Below are 16038 nucleotides of genomic sequence, written 5' to 3'. Positions count from 1 at the left end.
GAAGGAGGGGGATAGGGCTCCGCGAAGCAAACTGACCCAATCCCCACAAGGGGATTGGTTAGCCGGGAGCAAGTTTTATGTCCCAGACAGCCTCAGACTGGAAGTTTTGCAGCGCTGTCATGATGCTCCCACTGCTGGACACTATGGGTATCTGAAAACTTTGCACCTAATCCAAAGACAATTCTGGTGGCCGGGCATGCGCAAAGACATTTCCCAATACGTTAGTTCCTGTCCTGTTTGCCTCAGCGCCAAAACCAGGAAAGGGAAGCCTCCGGGTCTCCTGCAACCATTGGAAACGCCAAACAGACCCTGGGAAGTAATATCCATGGACTTTATCACTGATCTACCTATCTCAAAAGGACATAATTGTATTTTAGTTGTGGTAGATCTGTTCTCCAAACAAGCTCATTTTATCCCCTGTACTACTATACCCTCCGCTCGAAAACTGGCAGATTTGTTTCTAAAACACATCGTAAAATTACATTCTTTTCCGTCCAAGGTGATTTCGGATCGCGGCGGACAGTTCGTTGCCAACTTCTGGCGGGAGCTTTTGAAAATGTTGAATATTGAACAAGGCATCAGTTCAAGCCACCACCCACAAACCGACGGGCAATCCGAAAAAACAAACCAAATATTAGAACAGTTTCTTCGTTGCTACATCAATTTTCAACAAGATAATTGGGTGGACCTTCTCCCTCTGGCCGAGTTCTCATATAACAACAGTGTACACGCTTCAACGGGGGAGGCCCCCTTCAAAATTGTCTACGGAACTCACTTCAATCCCTTCCCGTTGGATGCACCCCCTCTCCATTCCTCTACATTGCCAGATGTATCTTCGTGGTGGGGGGAGGCGGCGCAGCAATGGACTCTTATTAAGAAACACCTTGAAAAAGCCAAACTGGATTACAAAAAATACGCAGACCGCCATCGTGTGGCCGAATGGGAATTACAACCCGGAGATCATGTGTATATTTCCACAAAAAATCTAAAACTCGCTCAGACAAGCCGCAAACTCGCTCTGAAATTCCTAGGACCTTTTCCTGTGCGCAAGATAATAAATAAAGTGACTGTTGCTGTAACTTTGCCCAAGAACCTGCGCCATGTGCATGATACGTTCCATGTCAGTCTTCTAAAGAGAGCTCCCATCGACAACAAATGGCACGTCAAGGCTCCACCCATTCCAACTTTGATTGACGACCAAATACACTATGAGGTACAACAAATCTTGGACTCTAAACTCAAACGAAATCAGCTTTTTTACCTCATTAGATGGAAGGACTTTGATTCTGGTTACGATGAATGGGTGAACTCTGCACATGTTCATGCTCCTAGATTAACCAAAGCTTTTCATACTCGCTACCCATATAAGCCAGGGGGGGATCTATTTTAAGGGGGGCAGAATGTCAGGTCCAGTGTATATCTAAACTGTACTGACTCCATTTTCTAATGCTTCTAGTGTTTGAGTGTTTTCTTCCCAGGTGCACCAGTTCCCAGGCAGCATTCCCACCGGAGGAGACTGTTTTGTCTAACACCGTTCCACCAAGCATTGGCCTTGAAGGAGAGCAGCTTCCCAGGACTGAGAGATGTTGTTTTGAGAACTGTGGGGGGAGGCTGATCCAGATGGGTATTGTTACTCTGTATCTTATGTTTGCTCTTCATTGGTAACAATGATCATGTACCATCCTGATTCTCCTATTCAGGACAGTGGACTATAATGGACCTTTTCTGCAGTAAAGTTTCCTTTTCCAAACAATGGACTTGTGTTTGCTTCTAAAGGGAACCCTGTAGTGAGTGCCTTATTTAGCCACAGTCTGACAATGACTACCAAAGAATTACACAATTTTCAGGTTGACAACGGAGAAATTGTTAGATTTTCTATTCTATTCTTTTCTTTGGCTCAATCCTCAACCCAAAGGGAGATCACAACCAAGATCAGTGCTTACTTCTCATGGCCTCTTCTTACATGTCCACAGTAAGGCCAATTGCAACCTTGGGGTTAGGTAGCAATTTTTCCCAGGCCAGTTTGTCTAGGGATCCTGATGGTGTTTTGCCATCTTCTGGGCATGGAGTAAGGGCCACTGTGTGTGGGAGGGGAGGTATTTGGGAATTCCCTGCATTTTGCAGGGGGTTGGAATAGATGACCCTAGAGTTCCCTTCCAACCCTATGATTCTAGGAAATCAAAAGGAGATTGAGACTTGGAAGGGCAGCCTTGAAGGAACTAGAAAAGACCCTTAAGGACAAGGATGTGTTGCTGTAGATCAAAATCAAGATGATTCATACTCTGGTGTTCCCTGTAACTATGTATGGCTATGAAAGTTGGACAATGAAGACAGCTGACAGGAAGAAAATGGATGTATTTGAAATCTGGTGTTGGAAAAGAGTATTAAAGATACCATGGGCCACCATGGGTTCTAGATCAAATGAATCCTGAATTCTCCCTAGAGTCTAAAACTGAGACTATCATATTTTAGTCACATCATGAGAAGAAAACACTCACACTGGAAAAAACAATGCTAGGAAACATTGAAGGCAGCAGGAAAAGAGGAAGACCCAACATGAAATGGATTGACTTGATAAAGGAAGCCATGGCCTTCAGTTTGCAAGACCTGTCAATGACAGGATGTTTTGGAAGACATTCATAGAGTTTACATAAGTTTGAAGTGACTTGAAGGCATATAACGCCGCCACACACAGAGATTTGCATTGGCCTGGTTAAAATCATTGCAGTCACATATGTCTGAGTTGGGGGAGACCATCTCCGGCAATAACTTCCCCGTATGGAATTGTTCCCATAGATGGTTCCATCTTCCAGAAGCCTGTGCACCCACCATTCTGGATTTCAGGAGAAGCAAATATTAGTAAGGAGGACTAATGGAGGCTTCTCTGATAGATCCAGGATTAATTTGCGGCAGAAAGGTGCATTCCGTTGTCACAGTCTTCTGGAGGTCTGCAAGTCCGCAAACCGAGTAATACAATTCCTACCTTGATCTCCTTGAAAGGTAAGAATTTAATGAGAGTGGCTAAGGACACCCCCAAAGACCACAGACGACAAATTGCCCCTTACCACTTCCCTCGCCGTTCTGGATCACAGACAGACTCAGGCTTGCTGTCTCCAGTTCCTGCTGATCTACCTTGAAGCTGAAAGTCTCATTGTACAGTGGATCAGGGGATCCTAGGGCAGCCGAGGTCCTTTTGCTTTTGATGAACTGATTACGGTTCATGAGCGACACTTTGACGGACACGCCTGGAGTGAAAAGGCAAGATTGAAAACCTATCAATATGGGGTGGAAGGATTCGGTAGAAAGCAACATTCTGTTTTCATTTAGCTTTCCTTAAAAATAAAAGCAATTTTCCAGAAGATGAATTGTGCTGCATAATTGTTACTGTGGACTGCACTCTTAAGTTATCTGAAATGCCTGCAGGTCATCAGAAGTTCAGACAAAGAGGACGTGAAAGCTCAGACAAATGTCGGAGTTCAGACAAAGGTCATGAAAGCTGACATTGATCTAGTTGACAGAGCAGAAATATATATATTCATCAGTCTTTGTCATTTACTTATTTTGCCCCTCAAATTATGAAAATGGAATTTCAGATTCAGATGTGATAATATTACCTCACAATTGGACTGCTTTATTTATTTACTTGATTTCCAGAAGGATCTCCAATGTGTCTTACATAGAATAATCAGTGGTTAAGTGGTTGGGCTGCGAATCAGCAATCTACTGGCTCAAATCCCACTACTGCCATGAGCTCAGTAGGTGGCCTTGGGTAAGCCCCTCCTCTCAGCCCCAGCTCCCCAGCTGTATTGCGGGGATAATAACAACACTAATTTGTTCACCGCTCTGGGTGAGGCACTAATCTGTCTAGAAGAGCAGTATATAAATGCAGTTGTTGTTATTGTTAATGTAGAGGTTCTTCCAGATTAGCAGACATCTCTTGACCATTTGGGCTCATCTGTTATATAGGAAGTCTCTATCAGTTTCAGTTTATTCAGCTTAACAGCCCGTAGGCTATACACGCCAACAAAATTTAAGAATTAAAAACAAGAGTTAAAGAAAAAGTTGCCACATCTACAATGCAGCTTTTACAAAGGCTATTCAGTAATTTTGAGGAGTTGGGAATGCTTGAATGCCTCAGTAGCCATTTTTTAAAGAATCTCTCTCTGACCAGTTGGTGCCTTGGGCAGTGAAGGAAGGTACGGGACAGCGAGTCAACTTCAGCCAAAGGGCAGTCACAGAGGCGTTCATCCGATGGTATCCTGAGGAAGCAGTCCTTCGTCTGGGCTATGGCAATGCGTTGCAACGTACAACCATGTATGACTACCTCCGTTTTGGGACTGTCAGCATACTGAGCTATTGAGGCGGGTCGAACTGGGTAGGATATTTAATTCCCACGTAGAGTGGGGAGCATTTTCATGCCACATCCTTTTGAAGGGAGTCCCAGTCCTGCTTGAGCAGCTTCCTTATAAGTAGTTCTCACCTTTTCCCAGTTAAGGCTCTTGGGTCCCATGAACCTAATTTGTTCAGTTCCGTGTCCAGTTTTGTTCCACCTTAACCAGCAGAGCTCCTGGGCTGCTGGTTCAGTAAAGACTGGAAGATCTTCGGAGTTTTGCAGTCTGTTAGCTATCAAATGCTGTCAGATGACTAACTCCCATTGCATGTTAGCTATCAGACACTGTCAGGTACTCTAAATACTGCAAAATGAGAAGGGTATAAGCAGGGCTTTTTTTCTGGGAAAAGAGGTGGTGGAACTCAAGACTGCACAATGACATCACTTTGGGTCAGCTGGAACAAGGAGGGAGTTTTGATTGCCATGTGACCATTTTCAAGAGGTGCCGGAACTCCATTCCACTGAGTTCCTGCTGGAAAAAAGCCCTTGGTGTAACCCAGTCTCACTTGGGGTGAATCACCCACATTCAGAGAATTCATATAGGAACACACCAGACCATTATCGGAATGAAAGTTCTGTATTTCCAGGGCACAAAAAACTTGAATTGTGCAGAAAGGGAGAGTTGGCAAATAATATGAAAGGTATACATGACCCTCCTTTTCCTTGAAACTGTCCGCTGTATTTCCTGAACACGCATCACAATACTCACGGTGGGGCTAGCGGTGCCCTAATTATCACTGGCTTGAATCCTAAGAAGTGTGAACAGAGTCACACTAGATCAAGGCAACTTCATCCCCCCTCTCCCACCATTACAGCCTTCTGGATTCCCAAAATTGTGCTCTGGCAGGTCAATGGGCTCTCCAAAACAGTTGGGGTGGATAGAAAGGAGTGAATCAATAGAAATCGCCCTTCCGTCCTTCACCAGCATTCAGTGTTTGAATTACCACTATAGCTACAAAAGCTAACTCAGGATCCAGCCTGCTGTCTGGCAACTATCAAACCCTAAATAGATTTGATGACAATAAGCAAATATAAGCTTTCTGTTATCAAATGTGGAAAATAGCTGAATATTTTAAAGAAAATCCAACGGCTACTCAACTTCTAAATTCACAGAAAAGAATTTTGGAGACCAGAGTAGTTTCAGCTCCAGTGACAGGGAATATAGCGGACAGCAGATTTTAAGCAGATGAATCTGGATGCCAAGACATGGGAATCACATTTTTGGTTTTACTATGTATATTTCCTCCCCATCCCCATCTTCTTCTCTTTTAAAAGACTTAAACTAAAACAAAGATGGTGGGAATGGGTTGGATCCAGCCAGCTTTTTCACTCAATCTTATCCAATTCCTCTTCTTACTACTGCCCCAGTCCTACATGCCTTCCTTAGTACAGGCTTTTAGGTAGCCAAAAAGGACCCCTCCTCCCTTTTTCACAAGCAGAAAAGCATATTGGATCAAACTCAATGACACGGGTTCAACCCACTGATGGTCACAAAACCACCCCATATGGGCCCTCAGCTTGCCCACCAGCTAGCTCAGAATATATCTCAGCCTCAAACTCTAAACAACATCTTTTTATTTGTGGTAAATAGGATTATAAGAGAGGAAATTAAACCATAACATCCCAGTAGAAAAGAGCAAGTGTCCAGTAGCACCTATAAGACTAACAAAATTTGTGGTAGGGCATGAGCTTTTGTGAGTCACAGCTCACTTCTTCATTAAAACTGTGACTCGTGAAAGCTCATACCGTGTTATGTATTGGGCTAGCTAGGCTCCTAAAATCTCCAATCCTATTGGTGGTTTATTGTTGGCAGCAGCCAACCGGTCCTCTTGAATAAAGACCAATCACAATCTTGTAAATATGTTATGTATATAGTTGATGCAAATCAAGGATTCTAGTTATGCTTTTCTCATTGGCTGTTGTATAAACATGGGCGTGGTTTATGTGTATATATTTGGCTTCTGTTGGCCTGTTCTGGGGTCTGTCTGTTCCCACTCAATAAAGATGTTGCTCTGAGCTGAAATCCTGCCTAGCTGAACTCACTATGAGCCAAAAATCACAGTACATAATACCCTACCACAAATTTTGTTAGCCTTATAGGTGCTACTAGACTCTTGCTCTTTTCTGCTGCTACAGCCAGATTAACACAGCTGCCCATCTCGAGCTATCTCATAACATCCCATAATGTATTTATTTATTTATTAAAATTATAACCCGCTCAGAGTGGGTAACAACAATCCAAAAATCGCATTAAAATCCATAAAATATATTAGTTACATTAAAATATGAAAACCATAAAAATCAGTGCAAGAGGCAGCAACTTTGAACAGCAATTCATAAGCCAAACAAAAAAATAGTTTAACTCAATATTAGTTTTTTAAATCAAATTCATGTTTAATTAATATATTTTAAACATTTGCATTTCACCTCTCCAACCAATTAGGGCCCTCAAGGAGGTAAACAAAAGAAAATTAACTTTTCAAAAACAGTATGTGTCTTATCTTATTAACTTGTTGCTTTGGAGACCATATTTTGGATAGAAAGGTGGCATACAAGTGTCTTTAATGAAATGAAATGAAATAAAAATACTTACTGGTCACCTGTCTGTCATTCTGGATTCTCAGACCTCTGGCTCTCAGCACCACCACTGTGAGGCGGCCCAGATAGTCATTATAGCTAAGAGAAAACTGGATGTCACCATGTTCAGAAGGAGGCTTTTATAGTGAGAAGAATATTAGTCAGTTGCTTTGTAAAAACATTATTTCATCAAATGCATAGCCTTAAAACAGTCCTCTTTGAAACAGTTGAATATAGGGGTGCACACACCCCAAAATTCAGGTTTTCCACTTCGGGTTTTACCGAAGCGGGAAAACAATTCAAAAGCTGCTTCAGGATTCGGGTGTTTGAATTGCTTCAGTATGCTTCGTAATGATTCGGAGCACACCAAAGCTCAAAGCCATCCTTCTTGTGCCACTCGCAAGCAGCAGGAGAAGGGGCACTTTCAAATGCTCCATGCCAGCTTCACCCAATACATTGGGTGAAGCCAGCAGTGGGGCCTTTGAAATGGACAGCGCCTCTTCTCCTGCCACGTTCAAACTTCCCGCCCCACCACTTTTTCTCCCCATGGGGGCAGAAAAGGGAACCCTTGTCCCCCTCCCATCAAAAGAAAAAAGTGGTAGGGCAGGAAGTTTGAAAAAAAAATAGCACTTTTCTTGCTGTTTACAAAGTGATACGAATCACTTCAGAAAACTTTGATTCGGTATTTCTGAATCAGGCCAGGAATGCTGGGCCTAACTCAGGAATCCTGAATCTTTCTGATTTTGGTTCTTTTTTCTGGATCGGAATCCCGAATTGCACACTCCTAGTTGTATTATATGGCACAACCAATGAGGTTCCCAAACAGAAAAATAAATCCTTTCCACATTGGGCTCAGTGGTGTGCAATAATACAGAACACACAGCCTGAGGCAGTGGAGTCAATCTTGTCACTCCATGGAGCACAATTGGAAGCCTTCCTCCAACCAAAGGAGCCTTCTGACTGAATTTGGAGGAAGACTCCTTAGGCCAGAGGAGTAGAATAAAGGTAGGCTCCTCCCCAGTAGTTGATGATAAGCATTCAGGCATACAGACCCAGCCACACCATGTGGAGTAAATGGAGTCAGATCCACATGAGCTTCAGTGTGGTATAGTGATTAGCATGCCGGACTAGGATCTGGGAGACGCAGGTTCAAATCCTTACTCTGCCATGGAAGCTTATGAAAGACCATGGGCCAGTCACACGCTTTCAGCCTAACTTACGTCACAGGGGTGTTGTGAGATAAAATGGAGGAGAGAAGAAGGTTGTTAGCTGCTTTGGGTCCCCATTGGTGAGAAATGAACAAACTATAAACATTTAATAATGGTTCTGCATGCAGTCTGCACACGTGGTTCACAATCCATCTAAGGATCCCATGAATCTTACACTGACCATGTTTAATAGCCGAACTTAACCCACTTGACTGTGACAATCAGAAGTGAGCCAATCACCGGCTGTTCAGTTCAGCTCCCCATTACTCAAACATCCTCTGAGCAGCTTCGCACCAGCTTTTTTCAAGACTGCATGAATCATACAGCTGACCCAAACAGACTTGCAGCCACTGATGTCATTAAGGATTCTTTAGAAAACACTGAAAAGTAGGAATTGTTAAAGAAACACCTTATTAATGATTGATTTGTACACTCTATAATTGATTTAACTGTCTAATTAAAGAGTTGCCTGCTGAGTGGATCAGTGGAGTGGAGAAGATGGGAGGAGCAGAACCCAACTGTGTGAAAAGCGGAGTGTGCAGCACTGCATTGACAGAAAACGGGAGGGTAAAGCAAGCTGCCAAACAACCAAAGTTGGGTCAATGAACAGACAAACTGCCCAATGAAAAACCAGCTCCCTATTCACAACTGGCAAACAGGATGTGAGCCAAACCAACAGGTGTTCACACATCCCAAGATACAAAGGTGCAATTAGTGTGCAGAAGCTGTGTCTGTGTGCAAATCTATTCTACTTTGAGTGTGTGTGTTTTTCATACTCTCCACCCCCAAAAGTAAACAAATGTACATTTGTTCCATTCCCATTCGTTTAACTTCCATCCCAGTGTCTTAACACATGACAGCACTACATTTATTAAAACAGAAGGAAACAAATTACCCCTGGCCACTAGTCTCTGGTTTGTTAGGAAATGTTTCTGCATTTCATGCTCTTGCAATTCACAGCACTGATTAAATTGATTATGTGGAAGGACTTAATAACCAGGTGTACCCATGTCAAGCCTGGTTGTCTGGAAGCAAGACAGGAAGTAGCTCAGAAGGGAAAGCAGAGCTTATCAGTAGGATCTTCACATACTTAACTTCTGCTGTATCATGCTATCCATGACTTATTAAATGTGAGTGTTTTGAACTGTTCGCCAAGCACACCGAAGTAATCATGCTAGATTCTGTAGAATATCACCACCCGCTGCCAAGGTGGGAGAGCTCTGAATTAAAACAAATCACCCTGGCATTTGTCTAATGAACTTAACCTTTAATTAGTTGCCTACCTCCAGGGTTTCTGTTTCCAAGTCTTTCCAGATGACAACTTTGTTGTCACTACTTAAGGTTTCCTTTTTTAGAGGGAACATTACTTGGCCTACGAAAATGTGCTTCTTTTGTTTGTCCACATGGTAGACACAGAACTTGAGTGTCCTCTGGTATAAGGTGTTACTGGAAACCTGGGAAGTAGCAAGCAGAACGTTGCAAATTCAAATTAAGAAGTTTTCTAAGCATTGATTTTTGGGAAAGGTTGCCGCAGTGGAACTGAGGGCCTCCAGAAGCGCAAGCCGCTGCGTCCCTTTGAGTCACTGCTCTGGGCAAGATTTCCTTCTAGTCAGGAGGAAAGAGCAGAGCAATGAGGGGTGAGTGGTTTTTACCTTAACACCCTTTAAAACCAAACCTTTTTAAACCAAACAAAAAAGCTCCAGTGCAAAGAAGAGACTGCCTTCATCACTGTGCTGTTGATGGAACAGCTGCTTCAGAGGGACTACAGGGAGCAGGGAAATGGTAGGCAGGGGAAGAGTTAAGGGCCACCTTTTCCTGTTGCTTCTCTGCTCCCATAACCCCTTCCTAAAGTAGTTCTTTTCATACTCCTCCCCACAAGGGTCACTGGGCTTCCATGGCATACATTTGCCTGTAATGTATCATTTGACAACAGGGCTTTTTTTCTGGGAAAAGAGGTAGTGGAACTCAGGACCACACAATGACGTCACTTTGGGTTGGCTGGAACAAGGGGGGAGTTTTTAAAAGTTTAAATCGCCCTTGGCGGAAATGGTCACATGGCCGGTGGCCCCGCCCCCTGATCTCCAGACAGAGGGGAGTTGAGATTGCCCTCCGCACCGCTCCAGCGGTGCGGAGGGCAATCCAAACTCCCCTCTGTCTGGAGATCAGGGGGCGGGGCCACCAGCCATGTGACTATTTTCAAGAGGTGCCGGAACTCCATTCCACCACGTTCCCGCTGAAAAAAAGCCCCGTTTGACACTCATCTATCAGATGCTTGGGAAATATCTACAACATCATACCCACTCAACATTCCACTGAAAATAAAGATTACCTGAAAAACAAAATTCTCATCAAACTGAGGATTGAGATTTTTGCGCTTGATCTTAGACTGCAGATACCGCCGCTCATCTGGCAGCAGGTAGATTTTTACGAAAGGGCAGCAGGAGCTGGAGGGAGGCTGCAGCTTCCGGACTTTGATCAAAGAGATGAGGAGCTTTTCCGACTCCTGCTCGTATTCCACTGAGAACCACAGCCGGCCAATGCAGCCCTCCGGGAAGTCTGTCTCACTTTTGTCCTCGGGAAACTTATACAGGTCTGGGTTGATGGCTCCTACAAGGTATGCTCCAGCTTCACAACAGGAGAGAAATCAACACAGCGAGTTACTAACGCCGTACAATTTAGTGGAGAGGCAGTGAGAGAGGTAGAAGTTCTCCGGGCTCTCAAGGGAAGCTTGCTGGGTGACTTTGGGCCTGTCACATCTTTTCAAAATAACCTACCTCATAAGGCTGTTGTTAAGAGGATTGAGTGGAGGAGGGGAGAAGAATGTAATAAGCCACTTTGGATCTCCACTACGGAGAAATGTTTGATACACATAAAAAATATAAATACAAATCAATAAAATAGATTGATTGCTGGAATATTTCTGGGGTATTCGCACCTAAGTATTTATCACTTGATGATTATAGTGGAGACTTGCATGTGTAAATGAAGGTGTATCCTGAAAGTCTCTCTCTATTACTGGAATGCCTATGTTTACCATGACAGCAAAAAACATTAGTTAACCGAAGGCATTCCAGTAGTCAAGAGAGACATTCAGGATACACCTTCATTTGCAGGCAGTCAAGCACAGCACGAGGCAGAGAAAGACAAGAGAAGCATTCAACCACCTCCGAACAGTAGAAATCATAAATTACGGCCCCTCCTAGAGTCTAAATGGACTAAAGATGCCCTGAATCCGTATCTACGTTGCTCAAAGTTCTGACTCACTGTTGCCTCTCCAACAGTTAAAACATCTTCAGATTGGAAATGGAGAAAATTTCTCTGGGCAAAAACTAGAGCTTTTTCTTCTGGAAGATTTCCTCATACCAACATTGTAAATACAGTTTTACAATGTGTAGCCCAACGTGACCAAGAAAAGGAAACACCAACCTTCTTTTTTGTATACATTATGCACGGAAGGTTTCTTACAATATTACACATTGTCAGTAAAACGTACTCCAGTTCCCAAAAAGTTTTAGGCATCTGGTCAGTATCAACCTACCTAAGGAATGGAAAGAAGATCGAGGTCCAGAGTTTGGGGTAACATAGAGATCACTGTCGTCTTGAATTTGTTCTCCATTTGTCATATCAGTCAAAGCTTCCTTATGAAATTTTGGTGGAATGATAAAAGGGACACTTCTTGTTCTGCTGAACACGGCCATGGTTTTCAGTTGGATTCAGAAGACAAAAAAGAGACATAAACCGGTTATAATTTCTTTGGGAATAAGGTAGCTGATGCTAAGCACTTTGAAATCCCATTTATTTCAACAGGAGAGATGTACAGTGCAATGGTACTGCTCAGCAAAACATCTATCCGTCCTATTTTTATCCTACCATTCATAATTCTGGATGCTACCCATTCCCTACAGGAACGATAAAAGGGATGCTCCCATTTACCATTCGTGAGAATTTATGATGCAGGGAAGATGTGAACACTTGGAAGTGCTACACTTTTATCCTCCTCTTCTTCTTCATTATTATTATTATTATTAGTAGCATTACTATTAGTGTTAGCATTATATGATACTAGACCCAGAACTGGAAATTATTCATCCGTGCCAAAGATCAACAATTCATGTCATGCAAACATGTTTTGAAATCATTCGGAAAATATAGTAAAACATATAGTTATTTATCTAAGGTGTGCTAATAAAAAGCATACCTTAGATAAAAAGTGTTTAAATAAAATAAAAAAATTAATAAAAAGTGTATTAAAATATTTCTGTGCTTCCTTTCCTCATGGCTGAAAGTTGCTTACAATTCCGATACTAAAAACAAACAAAATCCAAAAAACACCCATGAACCCACTATTCAAGAAAATGCCTGCTGCTTAAACTCCATTAAAATTCCTCACAAATAAAACAGCCTTACACTGACATCTAAAATGTTCTAAAAATGGTACAACCCCCCCCCCCCAACCTCTTTATGGAGCTTGTTGCGTGAAGTGGGAGCTACTATAGGAACAGGCTCTAGGAGATTAAGTGAGCCCTCTTAAGTGGGGGGGGGGCATGTGTCAACCAGAAGACCACATTTGGAGCATGAGGGCATATGGGGACAGACAGTCATTTAGATAGGTGGGTACCAGGCCATGAAGGGCTTTGAAGGTTATAACCAAAACTTTTAATTGAGCTCAGAAACAAACTGCGCACAGGGGTGGTCTTTAGTTGTGGGCCACCAGGGCAGTCGGTCTGGACCCTGTCCCAGGAGCCCCTGACCACCCACGGCCCTGCCCCCCAATGGAAGGAGGGAAAAGAGCAGCCTCTGGCAGCTGCCACTGCTTTCACCTTCCCCGTTTGGAGTCTGCTTTGCCCACTCACTGCAACGGCTGGTCGCAAGTTGCGTCCACCCCATCCAAGCCTTGGGCAGCTGGAGGAGACAGCGGCTCTCACCTGTCTCACACAGGGCAAATGCCGTCCCTTCCTTCTGCTGTGATCCTGGTGGCCCAACCTGAATTTTTGCCCAGGGACCCAGAATTACTATGGCCACCACCAGTCACAGGAGCTGTTTTAATCTCGGTGAAATGTGTGTTCTTTGGCTAGCAGCAGACAGTAGCTGGGCTGTCACATTCTGAACCAGTTGCAGGTTCCAAGTCGTCTTCAAGGGCAGCCCAATGTGGAGCTCTGACATTTTGGTCTCCATCACCCATTTCTCCCCATAACATACAGGCTTATTCACCTTGAATTTGGAGGGTGAACTGAAGATGATGAATGGCAAATACCCGGTTCCTGTAGACCAACTAGCTTATCAGTTGGGGAGGAAGGACTGGTGAGTTCTTCGTAAGCAGCCTGGAGGCATGCCTTCTTCCAAAAGAGGTATACTGCTATTCCAATAAGGACCAATAAAAGAATTCCACCAACCACACCTCCGATCACAGCAGGTACCTGTTCTAAGGACACAAAAGCATATAGCCCAGTGAGTGAACATAGAATCATAGAATGATATGGTTGGAAGGGATCTCCAGGGTCATCTAGTCCAACCACCTGCACAATGCAGGAAATTCAACCCCCCCACACACACTCAGTAACTCCTGCTCCATGCCCATAAGATGTCGTCATTGTCATCGTTGTTGTTGTCGTCATCATCATCACCACCATCAGTTTATTGTTATGATCCAAGATCAGAAGTCAAAATCAAAATCATCGAGACATATACATTAACTTCAGGTCATAGATACAAAAATATAGGCTATAGATATAAAAATATACTGTACATAAAATATGATTCTTGATTAAAATTTCTAGGATAAAACCATATTCTTCTGCCAAATTAAGCGTGCCAGCACACAAAATCTAGCTACTCGAAAAGATATTTCATTATAACAGTCACCAAGCAAGAGTGAAATATAAAATTGATTTGATCTACCAGGGTAATTGTGCAGAAGTAGGGTAATGTATACATTCCAAATGTTCTGGTAAAACTGACAGTATAAGAGAATATGCTCAATAGTTTCTACCATGCCAGTATAGCATGGACAGTGACATTTTTCATATGGAATGCGAGCATATCTCCCCTACAGAAGGGCACGTGGGGGAACATTAAATCAAGCAAGGGTAAAGGCACTACGATGTTTGGGGAATTCCAACATATGGAGATATGAGGGCATAGCAAAGTTTTGGCTGTAGTTCCCCACCGCAGGGACAAGGTGAGCTCAAGATCTGTTCAATTAGAGGGAAATATCCCACAGCCTCTGTTTTGTTATTGTTTTGGCTCCTTGATAGTCCAGATGTAGAAGTGCTGTACTAGAGAAAACTAAACGTTGGAGTTTGTCCTCTATTGCTCGCATCCACTTTGATCGAAACCTATCCGCAAAGTTTAAGGAGGTTAATCTAAAGAAAGAAAAGTTTAACTTCAACCAGAAACATATAGCTTGCAACCAAACTCTTGATTCTAGTGTAACCAGGCTTGCCTCTAGTCTGAGCAGAGCATTGGGCACACACTGAAGTACTCCAAATAAGGATCTTAGAAATTTTGATTGAAGAGCTTCCAGCCTAGAATAATTATTATAAAAGCAGACCTGTGATCCATACATGAGCTGAGGCACCACCTTACCCTGAAAGGCTTTCAGTGCAAATGGATCTTAATGTTGCTAAAAATCTTAATGTTGCTAAGGCTGATCTTTGGACAGATTCTGTTACCTGAGAAAGTTGGGCCGCCCATGAACCAGATGATTGAAAGGCAACCCCTAGATAGTTGAATACATTGACTTGGTCAATCTTGACCATGGGATTCTACCCAGCATAGTTTTCAGTTTCTTAAAATGTGCTTTCCTGAAGTCCAACCTATATGTCTGATTATGTACAGCCTTTCTGTCCCCCAAGACTAAATTCCAAAATTACATGGTCACTGCTACCCAGAGTGCCTACTACTTTCACCTTGCCAACCAGTTCTTCCCTGTTGGTGAAAATCAGGTCCAAGATAGCAGAACCCCTTGTTTTCCTCTCTACTTTCTGAAAAATGAAGTTGTCAGCCAGACAGGAATTTATTTAACCTTTCATTTTTAGCAGAGTTAGACCTCCAACAGATATCTGGGTAACTGAAATCTCCCATGACTATTGTGTCCCATCTCTGTGAGAACATTGTAATTTTTTTCTAGAAGTGTCTCATTCAAGTCCTCTTCCTGGCTTGGTCTATAGCAGACCTCCACCATAATATCATTATTGTTTCTTACTCCTTTTATTTTTACCCAGAGTCTCTCAACTGAACTTCCATGCTCAGATACATGTATTTCTTCACAAGTATATACCTCCTTTACATATTATGCTACTCCTCCCCTCTTCCTTCCCTTTTGAACAAGTTGTATCCTTCAATCCTAGTATTCCAATTGTGAGTGTTATTCCACCAAGTTTCAGTAATGCCTATTATGTCATAGTCCCCTTCCTGTATTAGGACTGCAAGTTCCTCCTGCTTGTTTCCCATACTCTTGAGCATTAGTGTAGAGACATTGGAATGCCCTGAGGTTTTTGTTTCTGTACTTAGCTGCGAGTTAATGTTTCCTAGCATATATGTCACACCCTCAAATCTTTAGTAATCTCATGTCCAGTTTGTTTGTCTCTCCCTCGCCATAGGATTTAGTTTAAAGCCCTCTTTATTAGGTTTGCAAGACTCTTTCCAAACACATTTTCCTACCCTCATGAGGTGCAAACCATTGCTTGATAGAAGAGCTTCATCTCGAAAGCATAAGCCATGGTCCAAAAAACCAAACCATTCCTGATGACACCCTACATAGCCAGTCATTTATTTGCAGTATTTTTCTTTCCATTCCTAAACCATGGCCTTCAACAGGGAAACGTCTTAGTGTGCTGGAAAACTGACATTTAGTTAGCCGCT

The 16038-nt window shown here is 42.9% G+C and overlaps 1 protein-coding gene across 3 annotated transcripts in view; it reads right to left on the bottom strand.

Annotated features, from left to right (window-relative positions):
* Positions 1-16038, bottom strand: part of LOC129332308 (synaptotagmin-15-like) — a 38551-nt gene that overhangs the window by 11768 nt on the left and 10745 nt on the right. The window contains exons 2-7 of one of the 3 annotated variants that reach the window (XM_054983329.1): positions 13387-13597; positions 11714-11859; positions 10505-10800; positions 9459-9629; positions 6984-7104; positions 3066-3245 (exon numbers count right to left, since the gene is read on the bottom strand). In XM_054983329.1, the coding sequence (XP_054839304.1) occupies positions 3066-3245; positions 6984-7104; positions 9459-9629; positions 10505-10800; positions 11714-11859; positions 13387-13597 (1125 nt within the window). The remainder of the gene's footprint in view (positions 1-3065; positions 3246-6983; positions 7105-9458; positions 9630-10504; positions 10801-11713; positions 11860-13386; positions 13598-16038) is intronic. The other 2 variants (XM_054983331.1, XM_054983332.1) reach the window with 2 other exon arrangements.

This window comes from Eublepharis macularius, chromosome 6 (genome assembly GCF_028583425.1).
Source record: "Eublepharis macularius isolate TG4126 chromosome 6, MPM_Emac_v1.0, whole genome shotgun sequence".
Classification (NCBI taxonomy): Eukaryota; Metazoa; Chordata; class Lepidosauria; order Squamata; family Eublepharidae; genus Eublepharis; species Eublepharis macularius.
Note: the sequence above shows the minus strand (reverse complement) of the source record. Positions and strands in the feature narration are given on the sequence as shown.